At 34.0% G+C, this 15,823-nt stretch overlaps 3 protein-coding genes across 3 annotated transcripts; 2 read left to right on the forward strand and 1 right to left on the reverse strand. All coding sequences in view use genetic code 12, as the record gives it.

The window, feature by feature from the left end:
* Positions 1-4,417: 4,417 nt before the first annotated feature.
* Positions 4,418-5,872, forward strand: UME6 (Zn(II)2Cys6 transcription factor UME6; the record flags this gene model as incomplete). The annotated part of the gene is made up of 1 exon (XM_049404919.1): positions 4,418-5,872. One exon carries the CDS (start codon positions 4,418-4,420, stop codon positions 5,870-5,872), a length of 1,455 nt encoding a protein of 484 aa, XP_049265458.1.
* A 3,687-nt stretch (positions 5,873-9,559) lies between these two features.
* Positions 9,560-12,130, reverse strand: J8A68_001283 (uncharacterized protein; the record flags this gene model as incomplete). Its single annotated transcript, XM_049404920.1, has 2 exons — positions 9,560-11,921; positions 12,105-12,130. 2 exons carry the CDS (start codon positions 12,128-12,130, stop codon positions 9,560-9,562), a joined length of 2,388 nt encoding a protein of 795 aa, XP_049265459.1.
* Positions 12,131-13,109: 979 nt separating this feature from the next.
* On the forward strand, positions 13,110-15,374 carry NRP1 (Nrp1p; the record flags this gene model as incomplete). The annotated part of the gene is made up of 1 exon (XM_049404921.1): positions 13,110-15,374. The coding sequence occupies one exon, from the start codon at positions 13,110-13,112 to the stop codon at positions 15,372-15,374; it is 2,265 nt and encodes a 754-aa protein (XP_049265460.1).
* Positions 15,375-15,823: the final 449 nt, after the last annotated feature.

A 15,823-nucleotide genomic window follows, 5' to 3' on the forward strand; every position in this document is an offset into this window, starting at 1 on the left:
TAAGGATACGGATTTCCCTACGGGATTGAGTTTTGGATTTTTATTAAGAGAGATTTAATATGAACATAAATTTAACAAGATCAGAATTATAACAACTTTTAATTATTAATATAATCAAAGAATAACACAGTTAGCTCTTCAGCAATTATTTCAGTCTCAGATATCTTTAACTAGTCTAAATAACTATATACTAATTTCATATTCGACCCCCGGTCTGTTCTATAACTTTCAACTTGCGCTTCCACTGCCACAACGGTTTAGAATCGTATTTTATCTTTTCAACTTAACTTTACGAGGTTAGTAAGATCCATTTATACGACGACAGGTATCTCACTAACATAATTTCAAACCATGTGCATGTACATGGACTAAAAATAAGGGCTTCGACCTTGATTTAAAACCTTAAACTATAGGTAGAATAACTAGTCAGTGAAATCTAGATTGCGGTTTCTAAGAACGGGATTTCGGAAAATCTTGAACAATAAGGTCATTTCCGAAACACAAAGAGAAATTGTAAGTTAAAAAAATAATGGATTCCTTCGCCACAATTATTTCGTCGAAAGTTAAATAAATAGTTTAAAAAGTCGCCTCATATTACGGAAATCAAATGATTACTTCGGATATACCGCAAAAAGTTTTGATAGCCTAATATCACCAAACAAAGAGTGAGAAACAAATGGAAATTTATACCAATAAGATTGTTCAAACTCTATAGTCCAGCTTGAATGTACTGGGAGAGTAGGCAATTCAAGAATGTTCCTTCTGAAGATTATTTGCTCCAGTAGCCTCAAGTAGCGACTTAATTACCCCGCTTAAACCATTGCTTTATATTTTCATAATTCGCAAATCGATTCTAAGGAGCAGCTGACACATACAAAGGACCCTTATACCATAGATGTGAAATAATGTGTAAAATAATTGAAAACTAGAAAGTTTCTATTTATAAAGTAATTTGTATCCATCACGCGAACCAGATTCTGAATAGAAGAAATCCTAACCTGGATTTTAATAATGATGGGTGTTTCTCGACGTTACTCTCCTTCCGGCCATTTGTGCTTAACTAAACAGAAGTAAATTAGTCTTGCTGGTATTCCGGAAGTACAATATGTATTGAAGAAATAAAAGAAGAAAACATTAAATAAAAATTGTCTGATTAAAATTTTTTTTTGAACCTCATCTCGGAACACACTGAATTCTTTTTGGTGGTGGCCGGGTTTTTTTGATCCATGTACACGACTTGGTTGCAAAATTTACCTTTGCTTAGGGCTACACAAAAGAGCTGATATACGGAGAGTTTGGGGAATTAAAGAAGAACGCCTTCGGTCCACGTTGTAGTTTTCTAAAAAGAATCTGACAATATTTTATAACACAAGCTACTTTTGGCTACCTTGTCTTCCGTAAGCAAATAATTGCTAGTTGCGCAACGTGTTTAACATGAAAGACAAGAATGAAATATGCATAGGAATGTTTGGCCACTCTTGGCTATGCTGTAGACCCTGTACCATCGGGCTTAGTACTCCTAAACCCTGTATTGTTTGCATCAAAAATGTATTTTTTGATCATGGCTATTCGGAATCTATTTATAACACTATTATTTTTTTTAATCCTTTCTCACCATGATGCAAGGATACACAAGATCTTTTCAATTTACGATAAAGAAGAATCAATCAATTGCTTCCAATGACGTATTGCGCGTTTATTATATGTAACGGTCTGTAATATCTAGGCAAGAGCATTGTTTTAGACATGTAGATGAGAATAAAAAAAATAAATCATGCCATCTTTTATTTAAGTTCTGGAAGACTCAAAAGTAAGACGAACCAAGGGCCTCTTTGTTATGTAGCAGGAAGGCCGTTTCTATTGTCTGAATTATGCCAAGAATAGAAGATACTTGTAAAAATATGGGTATTTGAGAGGATGCCGGCATCTCCATATTCTAATCCAACCGCCTGTTAAAGCTGAGGTAAAACAATGGGTAAAAGCAAAACAATTGCAATTAGCCGGCCCGATATCTCACGAATAGCCGTAATACACCTAGACTCAAGGCACAGCATCACCGTAAAAAAGTCGATGAGGTATATTGCGCTCCTCTAATAGGTTGCGTGAACAGAGAGTTAACTGGTTTCTTTAGGGTGTATTGAGTATTGAAATAAAGTTTTTATCCATTTTGTGTAAAAAAAAGCCACCATCATTTCTGTTCTTGGGCAAATTTCTCAGGCAAAAGTAAAACAGATAAGCAAGCAGAAATTATTTGAAAAGCAAGTATATGTTATCTTAAGCCAACTTGTTCGTCGTATCTTTTTGTATTTTGTCTTGTAATTTCATATGTCATTGTTTTTTTTGCCCCGATCAATGATTGTGTAACGAATTCTTCCCCATTGTAGCTTAGACAAAAAAAGTTTAAAACGTGCATTGTATATTTGCTAAAGTGTCGATCCTCTTGAATCCCGAGAATTATTAAACTTTTTCCACATAATGATGCAATGGATTTCCATTTTCAAGAAAATTCTTGTCTTCTTATTGTTTTTAAAAGATCAAAGTGTTTCAAAACTTTAATAAACTTCTCAGGCTATCTTTTGCCCCTCATTCAATGGACCCCTACTTGGGAAAAAATGATGCCTCGGTGTGCTTGAGAAGATTACAATTAGCGAGGCCAATTAGATTCAAGTTTACCGCTAAGCCTCCTATGCATTTCTGACCAATTTTGTATCACAAATTTATAACTATCGTTTGATCGTTCAACAATTGTTTTAAACAAAAAATTTTAGACTTTGGAAATTAAAATTCTAAATAGGGGGTGCATCCAACTTTAATATCGTTTTACCAATAGGAAATTTGGCTTAAAACACACCATGACCCTGATTAGCTAAGGACTAGCTATTTCTTGGGGATGAAAGAATTTCTTGGATGCGTGTGCGTAATTCTAATTAATCTTGATTTTGTTTTAAGTTTTGCTCATAAAAACAGAATCACAAAATGCGGTATTCAAAAAAAGACTGCAGTAAAGACAGCCAGCCTAATTGTAACGAGAAGTTTAGTTCAAAATTATAAGTTCGTGTCATATTGCCTTGATTTCTTGTTTTTCTAAAAGGTTTTCCAATTATTTCTTTGTTTAAATTGATTTTATTGTTATCAAAAAGAAACAAGTCTACGGGATCATAAAATCAAAGTCACGTTATTAAACTTCCGACAACGTTTTCTTTTTTCTTCAAAACTTGTAAGGCTTTTTGAATAACTAGCCACAGAGATTCTGAGACCAACTCAACAAGGTTTATTCTTGTTTAATAAATTGACATCAACTGATACCATCTGTCCGGATATTCGCATTTCCATATGAAAAAAAGAATTCTAAGCAATCTACAAATTCTAAGCAATCTTCCACTTATGATTATATACTTGTTTATCCATTTCTCCTATTGTCATCCTTTCAAGGTTTTTCTCGTCAATCAATAATTTGTGAATTACAAACAATTGTCTAGCTCTGTGCTATGAGCTTCCATTTCGTTTCACAGATCCATTCGCTTTAGCTAGAATTTTTCTTTTCTTTTTCTGAATGTATTGTTACAATACAAATACACCCAAAGTTTGTTTCCATTTCGAGGAATTTTAATTAAATTGGGTAATCAAAATCAAGGGAAACCCGTTTTTGTGACCCTGATATTATTTAAAACAATTTATAAAACACTAAAAAGAAAATAATAAAATATTTTTTTTGATTTCGTAAAACCTTAAACAATTAAATTATATTTTTTTTTGAAATCATTATGGGTCCTGAATAAGCGGAAAAAATATTTAATTTATTAGTAGATTTTTAAAAAAATATTTTGTACCTTAATAATAATTAGAGAATTGATTTTGGAGTAAAAAAATTTATTATTCTCAATATGCATTAAAAATAAACTTTACTCAACTGTATGTTGCAATTAATGTTTTTTACTCATTCTGCATATGGAAAAGAAAATTTTATTTTATTATTTTTCAGAAGCTTTGAATTTTCTTTAATTTTAAATAAAAAATTTAAAAATATGATTAGATCCCCCATTAGGGAGCGCAAGTAGGTTAAAGTCAAGTAATCCCATTTATATTTCAAGTAAAGTCTCCTCCCACTTTCATTTAGAAAAAGTTTCTTTCTTTGGGACATAGATATAACTATCTTTATACTTATTTATCATTTGTTAAATAAACCCTCCGCTTTTTATAAGTTTTTGACTATATATATCCTATCCTGAACTTGGAATCACTTAACTGGGTTTCAACGTTCAATTTCATTCGTTACTTTCCATATATCAAAGCTTACTTACTAAAACAGCTGCAAGCCAGTTCCTACATAATTTGAATTAGACATCTCGCTATTGCATTTCAATTAGTTGAATTTCTGATAACATATTAGGTCAATCTCCATTACTTACGTCACAAAATGATGGCTACTCCCGACACTGCCTCCCCCACCACATCATTCGAAACTGAGGACACAATTAGATTAAGTAGTTCTTTCGTTAGTACTGCTTCCCCCTCAGAAGATTCCATCGATATGAATGGAGTTTCTAGAACAAACATGAACCAGAGTGGGCATGTTTCTTCTCTTTATCCAGGATTCAACCCACCAGTTCTCAATCTGCAATGCAATGATACAACACAAAGCTTTTCCGACTACGAACGTTCTAGCATCTCATCTTCAACTACCGAACTTGCCGATGGACTTTATCCTGGAAATTCAATTCAAAGTGAGTTTCCTTTACCAAATTACTCAATTTTTTCCAATACTCAAGCAGCCACTTCTGTAGTGTCTTTACCATTGTACGAACCTCCAAGTCATTTTCAAGGTGCTAATCAACTATTTAAAATCAACATGGAATCTACTCCCGATTTAGGTACTTATTGGTCCAATCACGCTATTGAAACTACCAGAAATTTAGATCTTGGCAATTATTCATATGATTCTATTTCAGAATACAATAATTCCACTTTACCTGATTTAGTGGATACAAGTGCTGGAAGCTTATTAGCTGAACAAATTCGAGAAGGAGAATACCCCATCACTCCTAATTTAAGTGATGGATCTGTACCTCCGATATTCCCTGAGAACAATGGCTTACCACCTTCTTGTAAGTCATCGGCCATGTACTTTGCATTATCCCCAATGTCGGATGAAAACTTAGTGGTATCAATTCCGAAATCAAATGGTGGTATTCACAAAACACAAACCCCTTCTTTACAACGATTTGTTGCTACCAAGAATAACATCTCCCAATATCCTTTAAACAGTCCTGTACTGTACACAACTCCCACAATGGAGACTTCCCCACAGTTTAATTCACTATATACTAAATACAACGGATTTGATTTCCAACCTCCTCAGTCGCCATTCTCAACGTCAACCACTCCTCCTATTGTTAATGCTGGACAACAACTTCCCACAATGAACGTGTTTCATCATAAGAGTGATACTGAAGGACTTACCAACTATGCAAATGCGCGATACGAAAGACATAGTTGTTCTTCCTTACATCCGCCAAAGAAAAAGGGAATCATGAAACCAACCAAAGAAAGAAAGAAGTGTGATGCCAATATCCACAACAACAAGACATTAGACGATGGAAATATGTTATCATCCTCTCCGGTAAAGAAAAAGTATACTAGAAGACGCCTACTTCCCAGATCTAAGAATGGATGTTGGATCTGTAGAATCAAACACTTGAAGTGTGATGAAGTTAGGCCTGCCTGTGCCAGTTGCAATAAATTTGGTATTGAATGTGATTATTCTCCAGATAAACCCGAGTATGTCATTAACAAGGAATTAAAGAAACAGAAGTTAATTGAGATTACAATGACAAGAAAGAGAAATTGTAGTGGGTCAAGAAAGAAAGTATGATAAATACATTCAAAACACCATAATTCCAATTTTTAATTCATATTATTTTAAAGTGATCGCTTTCCTTTTTGGAAGTTGTATCACGTTTGCATTTTCCTTGATTTTCATTTTTACCATTTCATTCAGTTCATTTATATGTATATTGTCCTTCCATTTTTTCATAGAATAACGCATCAGCTAAAAGATTGCAGCTTATTCACAATCATACACAATAACATTTTTTTCGAAGCTTACATAAGGCATTTTTTCGTTGGTTGGTTTCTCTTTACTTGATACTATTACTGCTTTCTGTGACAATTATTTTCTCTTCTATATAATTTTGTATATCTTACCATGTTTCTTTATGTCTGTATAATCAATAGATAATTCCTTAAACTTACAGGCTTTTTTCTTACAATAATAACTCAAACTTTATTTTCGAACTTTGCGTAATACTCTAATACATAGGATAAAGAAATCTGACATCTAAAATCAGTCATTTCATCTAAGTGGTTTGTTACTTCTCCCAATTCGTCCACTTCTGATTCGTTTTCTTCACTTTCTTCACCTTTACTAAATTCTTCAAACCTTTTTTTAGGTTAAGATGCTGATGCACAATAAAGATCAATTCTGCGTTATGCACACTGTGGCCTTTCGATCCGTTGGTTGCCCTGGTGAACTTAACTTTCCTCGGGCGGAAATCGAAGCCCGTATAGGACCCTGTAAAAGGGCTTAAGGTACATGTAAATCTTAGTCTAGCGGGATATGCATTAGCGATACGCTTAAAGGAGGTACATGTAATACTAATAGGCGAGGATTTCCGCAACATCTGGAATTGGGATTTCAGAACTAGTGAGCAAGACTTTTCGATCACCATATTTATCTATATATTTGTACATAGGAAGGATATTATAGTTATAATAGCTTGTTGGCTATAAATATTGGATCTTAGCGCTTCCATATGGTTAAAGTGTGTTTGCATCATTGTCGCTTCTTACTGATTTAAACTCAATTTACATATTTTACGTATACTTAAGATGCCATTTGATCCAATTGGCTTGTTGCTGATCCCAATTTGTTCACATTTGTTTCAATTTCGTCACTTTTAAACTTTTTATTAACTTTTGCATCCAATTTTTTAGGTGCAGAAACTGACGAGCGGATCAATTTTGGATTATGCAAGCTGTGGTATTTAGATCCGTCGATTACAGATGGTGAACTTGATTTTCCTCGGGTTGAATTGGTTAGTCGCTAGTGACTTAAGGTAAACCTAACTTCTAGCGGAGTGCGCCTTAACGACGCCTTTTCAGGAGCTACTAATAGGAGAGGGCTTCGCCAATAGCTGGAATTGGGATTGCAGAACTAGTGAGTAAGACAATTAATACAATGACATGAGTTATCTATATTCTTATGTGCCAACTGGATATTACAGTTGCTAGGTTTATAATATCCAGTTGGCCATCAATACAGTCCGACCTCCGGGCTTCCATCTGATTTAAGTGTGTTTGCATCATTGTCGCTTCTTACTCTTACGACTTGTTTAATCTCAATTAACACTTGGTACGTACACATCCGATACTATTCCATTCAATAGGCTTCTTGTTTTCAATTTGGCCACGTCTGCTTCGTTTTTCTTTAGTTTTGAACTTTTACAAATTTATTTGTTGCTTATATTTAGATTTAGTTTCCGGTTTAAACTCGTCTAACTCATGATATGTATACATTAGATGCTATCCCACTCTTCGGATTTGTTGCTTCTGTCGACTTGTCCAATAGTTGGTGGCGTTTGACATATTTTACAGAATCCCTTACTTTTTTAACTCACTCTGCGACTGGATGGATATTTGTGCATCTAATTCATATTAATCAACTTGGCCTAATGTATTGGTCAACGCTCTTGTTTAACCTTTGGATTTTTCCAGCTTTGCCTTATAAAGTGAAGCATCTTCTTTATTTATCTGACGAGGTATCCACTTGCAGTGCTGAAGCAGTTCCTTAAGTGATCGCTGAATTTTGCCAAGCTATGTAATGAAGATATTCCGTGCCGGTGAGGGACAGGTAGACTGGGAAACTGACAATATAACAGACCATAATGATTTAAGATTGAGGAATAAATTCTATGGATCTCAACAATAAAGTCTCCTTCTATGAAACCATGCGTGGTAATTCTTTCCGAATGAAGTGGATGAAATTTGATACTCTCAGATAACTAAACATTTTCAATACTGGCTTCATATCCAGGGACGAGACCAGGGTTTCAGCTCTCTGACTTTAAGTATAATAGCATAGCTTGATATTCAGTCTAATTTGAAAAAGTATATCTTTCCATTTACCTTCATCTAGTTTTGATACTTCCCCACGTTTAGTTTCTCTCCTGTAAACACTAGTGCTAAATTGATAACGCATGAGGCTATCTGGAAAAGAAAACATACTCCAAAACGCCTGTAGATTTGTGCTCAGGGGAAGTCTTAGGGCTCACTCAACACAGGTACGTGTCTAGCCACTGTACTTCATTCCCAGGTATTTATTGGGTAGCCTTTTTTTTTTTGAGAAACGAGAAGTTGGTTTTAGAATGGAGTAAAGATAAACTTTCCTATTCAATCTTAGAAGTTTGTACATGTAGTTACTCCCTTGTTGGAAATCCCTCGATATACATCTCCTTCTCTTGATCTCTGGTTGCCTTCGTTAATTACATTTTATTACAAAGATGCTGAAGAAAACCGGATCAGATTTGTGTGGAAAAAGTTGCCTTCAATTGCTGCAAAAAAAAAAGAAGCAACTGGCTCTACCAAATGTACTCTACAGTAGAGAGGTAATTTCCTGTCTAAAACACCAACCGAGTAATAATGGTTTCAAATTTCTCCTCTTTTCCTAACAGGTTGACGGATTTTCAACTAGGAGATGCTCTATTCCCTCTGTTTCAAACATATTCCAATAATTTGAAAAAACAGCAACAATAAGAGAGAAGTTTTGTACCTAGATTCTTCATGCAGTAATTTATTTTTATTTTTCCACGAAATTTTTGCAACCAACGCAGGGCTGCATAACGGGTATACTTCCCCAAATCCCCGAAAGAATATATGCAAGAGCGGTTATATAAGTTTTAACTTTTATTCTTACTCTGAGGACCCCTCTGTGTAGTGGCTTATTTTATAGAATCTAAATACCTAAATTCATTCACAAAATGTACAATTACAGTTACTTATTTTTTTTCAGGTTTATTATGAGTATTTTTGGCAAAATTTCGCGAAATAAATGGTTTTTGCCAAGAGGAGTTACACTTTGCATATATTAGCGCTTTGCATTCGATAGAATTACTGGAATAGTCTCATTGTGTTCCTAGCGTGTCAGTTGAGATGTCAATTGTTTGACATTCCCCTCTATAACAGGAAAAATTAACGCCGCGCTGCAGCCAATTAGGAAGTAGAAACAGGTATGAATAGACTAAACATAACTGCTTGCTAGCCATTAGTGATCTTCGCTAATGATAACTGAAAAAAGATCGTACGATAAAAGTAGAAACTAGATAGCAACAATAAACTACACAACAACTCGCTAATGATAACTGAAAATGGTCGTTCGACAAAAGTAGAAACTAGATAGCAACAATAAAAGTACACAACAAGAAATGCAGAGCTAAACGAATTAAAAATATTAAATTTATGCTAAAAATGTCAAAAACAACAACAATATACAAGAAAAAAAGAATTATTCCCACTCACTAACTGATAATGCCTTACTTATAATCGTATGATCCCCATCATCTCTCAACCTTGCATTGCCACCCTCTTCAAGAATATTCTGAAATTGAACACGTTTATAATCCACCATAGTAACCATATCTCCACTAAACCCCACCCATGGTCCATCCAACGGATCGATTAAATACGGATAAGTATAATCCGTGAATTGTTCTCGTTCTTCGTCAATTGTAGATTTCCTTCTTCGAAGATTTCTTTCAATGTGATGACCATCGAGTAGGAATGATGATTCATCAATTGGACCACTTGTGGAAGATATCACATCCAGAGGCATATTGTCCTCGGTTTCACTATTTTCTTCACTATTAAACAGTTGATCATCATAGTCGAAGGCTTTATCGAAATCATAAGGGTTTAGGATTGCTCGAAGGGCGATGAAGGTGTTTAAGGGTACATAATACTTTTCGAAATTCCAACAAATGAATAATGTGACGAATATTAATGGTGAGCATAGGATTGATAAAAGGATGGCGGACTCTAATGCCAAGGTTCCACACATGAATAATTGAAAGATTACCAATCCTAGCATTACTCTTCTAAAAATCATAGGCCAGACTTTTCCTGTAGAATGAGGGGGATGAACAAAATTGTAGACTAATTGATATTTATAGACTAATAAACCCATGATGAAATATACTAATCCACAAGTTACAATTTTGGTTGATACGACGGAATAAATTAAGATAATCATGAATATAAGTATATGTTGAGGTAAATGAATTCCAAAATCAAATATCTGCGGGGTATAATAATAAGTTCTATAGTTTCTTGGAGTTCTAAGGAAAAGACTCTTGAATAATTTGCCTAATATATTCAAGATCAAAAAATCACTAATTTGTAATAATTTAACCGGGAACATCGTGAGTCCTTGTAATAAAATCAAGTCAACGTAAAATAATGCCATTCTCTTTAAAGAAGTTGCTAATTGATATGCAATCTTGGTTGTATCACTAATATATGACATATAATCCCAAAAGGTCCCAGCAGCCACATAGATTAAAAATAAGTTAAAAAATATAAAGAAGAAGTTCTTCAGTAATGTTGATAATTCGATGTCACTATTGGAAGAATATCCTTGATATTGGGAAAGCCATCTATAGAAATATGGAAACAGGAGATTCAAAATTGTGAATAATAATGGTGGTAAAATACCAGTAACGAATGTAGTTAACCATTTTGATTGTCCAATAAATTCTCCTGCTGCTGGCCAGAATTTACTAATTGTTTTCAAATCAAGTAAGGATGTTAAGGGAACAACCAAGAATATAATAAACCCATAACTTAATATTATCACCAATGTAATTAAATAAGATTTCAATAGTTTTTTATAGTATGTTAATTTAAAATTTTCCCAAATGATATCTTTTGGAGCTGGTGCTAAACTGACAATTAATTTATAAACACGAGGATCCAAAACCGTTTGTGCTGCCATTTGCGCTGATGCTACTGAATCCATAGTGATGAATGCAGATGTCACTTGTTTGAAATCTTTATATAACTTGACATCTATTGTTGATAAATTGCTATCAAATTTGTTTTGAATGGTTCTGATTTCTTCATCTAAGTCCATAAGTTCTTGAGAATATTGTTTTATTAATTTTTCAGCCCTTGGAATGTCTATTGGTCTACTTCTAAGTGGATTTACTGCGGGTGGTTTTTCATGGTTATAGATATCGATATCAAGTTCATATTGAGATGCATAAAGATATTCTAATTTGTCAAGCAATGCCTTTCTTTTGTCAAAAAGGATTTCAAGTGGTTCCCAATTATAAATTAATTTGACATCCATTACTTTTCCAATACCTAAATCTTCAATGAATTTCTTTAATCTATGTCTTTGTAATAATTTTTTAGGGATTCCATCTAATCGAATAGTTCTATCAGTTATTGAGTTTTGAGAAGCTAAATATTTCTGTCTTGTTCTTAATACACTATTGGTGAAATTGTATAAGTAATAAAATACAACAATGGAAAACACATATGTAAATATTGGATATACCCATAAGTATTTCGGGAAATCTTCACTAAATTCAGGAGGTTTACTCTCTTTAGAATTATGAATTGAAAGCATTGAAATATTATCTTTATCATAACTTCCAGTGAAATAATACCGTATTGGACTTAGTATACCAATAGCCATAATTGCCAAAGCCAAAAAGATCTTGATCCCCATTTTGAAGAAACTTAAAAACACATAAGCATCTAGACCAGAACATGAAAGGATTTCTTCATCACTAATACTATAAACAACTCTAATCCAACCAAATAAACTATTAGGTAATGGTTTCAATATATTAGTAGAATGAGTTCTTAGTGTTCTGACTGCATATATATGAGGCCATCTATATCTTAGTATGCAAAATAGAATGAATAGGAATATACCAGTAATTGTACAAATCACCAATTGTGTTGTAAAAACTCGTTGTGGACCAACAGAATGAATTGGATCTCCAGTATCGTCATCTCCTCTACTTAGTAGTGGTAGTACATACAGTACTATATATTCTAGTTCTTGCATCTAGCTGACAAGTGTGTTAAGATCGGATAAGGATAGGGAAAGGGGTAGTAAAGGTTGGCTTTGTAAGTTGATTTATTATTATTATGTGATTTGAGTTTACTCGTTTAAATTGCGCAGACAAAATAAAATATTAATTAATTAGGAGGTGATACAAAGACGCGAATTTTTGAGTTTTAATGACGAAGAGGTTTATTAAATATTGTTTAATTATAGTAATTCTCAAACGTTTATTGTATAGAAATGATTGTGTATTGTTGGAATTCATGTTGCCACACTTACTACTCCACTCGCTAGTTAATAAGCTTAAGTAACAGCATCCCTGCATTGTGAATTATTCAAAAGTAGGGCTATTAATTCACGTGATCTATTTTCTTTGGGGACTTCGTAGAGCAATTCATAAACAAACAAAAAAAGTTACGCACTACCAAATGTCGTGTGCAATTAGAATTTAGCTTTCAACGACATTTATCTTAATGTCGTGAGCTCCAATCAAAAAAGAAATCAAAGAACCAAAAGAAGAAAAAAAATTTTAGTTTTCAACAAAAAAAAAATCATTCAAAAATTCGTTGCAAAAAAAAAAAAAAAATATCAATCAATTTTTTACAACACCCTTTTTTAAGAATTCTATCTCGTTGGGTTTTTGACGTTAATACAACAACAGCAGACACACAGTCACATTAATCTAGACAAGAAAGTCATCTACTCTCTTGTTTTTGGAAAGGATTGAATTTAATCAAGTTTTTTTTATTTTAATTTTCAATCTTCACCTTCTTTTTTATTTTACAGGACATTCAGGGTGTTATTTTTTTTATAATAACTTTGGTTTCACATTTACGGGAAATTAATTCATATTTCGGTTGTTTTTAGAAAACTATTTGGTTGGGTAAAATATAAAGGATTATCGTTGTTCAATTCATCATAATCATAACTTTTAATATAGACAATAGTATAGATCTATCAAAAAGAAAGCAAGAAAAAAATGAGTGATATATATGTGGTTATTCATATTGTCACCACTTGTGATGATACAACAACTTATGTAACCAAAGATTCCACTGAATTAATTGAACTTTCTTGGGTTGTACTTGATGCAGAAACTTTAGACAATATTCATACAGATACAATCCTTGTACGTCCAGTTAATACTCCAATCACTCCATATTGTTCACGACTTCATAATATTTCTTGGGAACATGTTAGAAATGCTGGTTCATTTAAAGATGCAATTTCAAAATTTGATAAATATATTCAAGAGAGTATTATTTCTCAAGGTAAAGATTTCTCGTTGGTTACACTTGATGTTAGTACTTTAAGAGTTCAATTACCTCGTGAAGCAAGAGATAAAGGTGTAGTATTACCTCCATATTTACAACATCCAAGAGTATTTGATCTTCGTACTGAATATTCTAGATGGCAATCTACTCACCCAGAGTCATTATCATACACTGCATCTTCTTTATCAAATATAGTTACTGCATTGGAAGTTGAGATTGAAAATATCGAAGATTTTTTATCTGGTCCAAATTCTTCATCTTCCACTCCTCCACCTACACAACAACAGCAAATGAACTTTGATCAACAGCAACAACAACAGCAACCAGCGCAAACCATTTCAGGTGATCTGGAAACCAAGTCAAAGGGTGCCGCAATTTTATATTCGAAAATTGCCACACAATTAATTAGAAAATCAATGCCATTTGAAGAAAATCCAACTGTTTTCACAAAACCTTATGATTCAGCTCAGGATGTAAGAGCATTCTTAACCGAAAGATCTAAAATTCTTTATCTTTCAAACTTACCCAGCGATACTACCCAATCAGAATTAGAATCTTGGTTTACTCAATATGGAGGTAGACCAGTTGCATTTTGGACATTAAAGAATTTAGAAGACAATAACAAAAACAATAATCAAGCTAACCCAAACTATAGAAGAGGCATTTCTGGATTTGCAGTTTTTTCAACTCATGAAGAAGCAACAGAATCATTATCTATGAATGGTCGGGCATTAATTGATCGTATAATTGAAGTTCAACCATCTTCCACAAGAGTCTTGGATAAAGCTAATGATTTATTAACTCCATTCCCATCTTCTAAAAATAGACCAAGACCAGGCGATTGGACTTGTCCATCTTGTGGATTTTCAAACTTCCAAAGAAGAACTCATTGTTTTAGATGTTCATTCCCTGCGTCAAGTGCTGTGGCAATTCAAGAATCCATTTATTCTAATACTCCAAATTCTGCCAATGGTGGAAGTGGAGGTGGTAGTGGTGGTGGTGTTAATATTCGTCGTAATAATAGTCAACCTGGACAACATGGTGGTCAACAGCAACAGGATAAATTAAATGGCCATCATCCAGTTAATGCTGCAGCTTCTGTATTGAATCAAACTGGATATAACAACTATCACGACAATCAAGGAAGCCATGGTCAATTACAACAACAGCAACAACATCAAAACTATGGTAATCAAGGTAACTACTCTGGAAACCAAAACAACAACGCCGGAGGAAGTGGTAATACAGGCAACAGCAATCAAAACAACAATCCTCATGGAAACCGTTCCCACTATAACAATAGTGTCCCCTTCAGAGCTGGGGATTGGAAATGTGAACTCTGTGTTTATCACAACTTTGCCAAAAACTTGTTTTGTTTAAAATGTGGAGCTGCAAAACCAATCATGACTTCCAACACTCCACATCAAACGAACGCCATGCATTCTGTCAACTCCACCGCGGCTGCAATCGCCGCAGCTACTGCCAGTGGACAGCCTTTGAATTTGAATAGTGGGTTTATGGGATTACAGCAACCGCAACCACATCATGCCTATGGTGGTAGCCAAGCGAATGTTGGTCAAGGAGGACCTGGTCAAGGACAACAACAACAACAACAACGTCCTGGGGGAATGAGAACTAATTCATTGGGATCGTCGGGATATGTCAATCAACAGAAATTTCATTATAATCAATTACGTTCAAGCAGTAATAGTGGAACTCCAAACCAGATCTTATCTCAACAAATCCCCTTGTATCAACAACAACAGCAACAACAAGGACAAGCTCAGGGATATTCTCAATCAGTTGGGAATTCTCCAGGGTTATATCCGAAATATACCGGTGGATCATATCAACCACAACAACCACAGCAGAAAATGCCCGGATCTGCTCCTGGATCAGCTGGTGATGCGACAATGGGTAACTTCGCTTCTTTGAGTAATCAAATGAATACGTTGAGTTTGAACCATTGAGACGCTTTTTTTTTATTATTATATTTATATTCTTTTTTGGAAATTTGGACAGTTTACGTGTGTGTGTTTTTAAAAAGTTTTTGTGTTTTTCGTTTTATCTTGTGTTTTTAATATAGTTTGTTTGCGTTTGTGATGGTACCGCCGATAAAGAGTGAGAGAAAGTGGGTGTGAGTGTGTTTTATAAAGTCAGTTTTGGGTATTTTCGGAAAGGGGGTCCATATACTTATTTATATCGGGGAAAGATGGAGGTTTCTTGTAAGAGAGAAAATGTGTTAATTTGTATATTTATCATACGGTTTTATGTGTGTGACTTTTTTTTATATCATTAATATAATTATTATCATTTCTATATGTGTTTGTATGAGATATGCAACAGCTTATGGGAGGTCGGGCTGGTATAGCTCCAGATGCATGATAGTTTGCAATTTGTAAAATTAAAAAATAATATG

Source organism: Hemisphaericaspora subhashii (genome assembly GCF_019202705.1).
Source record: "Hemisphaericaspora subhashii strain CBS 10753 chromosome Unknown scaffold1, whole genome shotgun sequence".
Lineage (NCBI taxonomy): Eukaryota > Fungi > Ascomycota > Pichiomycetes > Serinales > Debaryomycetaceae > Hemisphaericaspora > Hemisphaericaspora subhashii.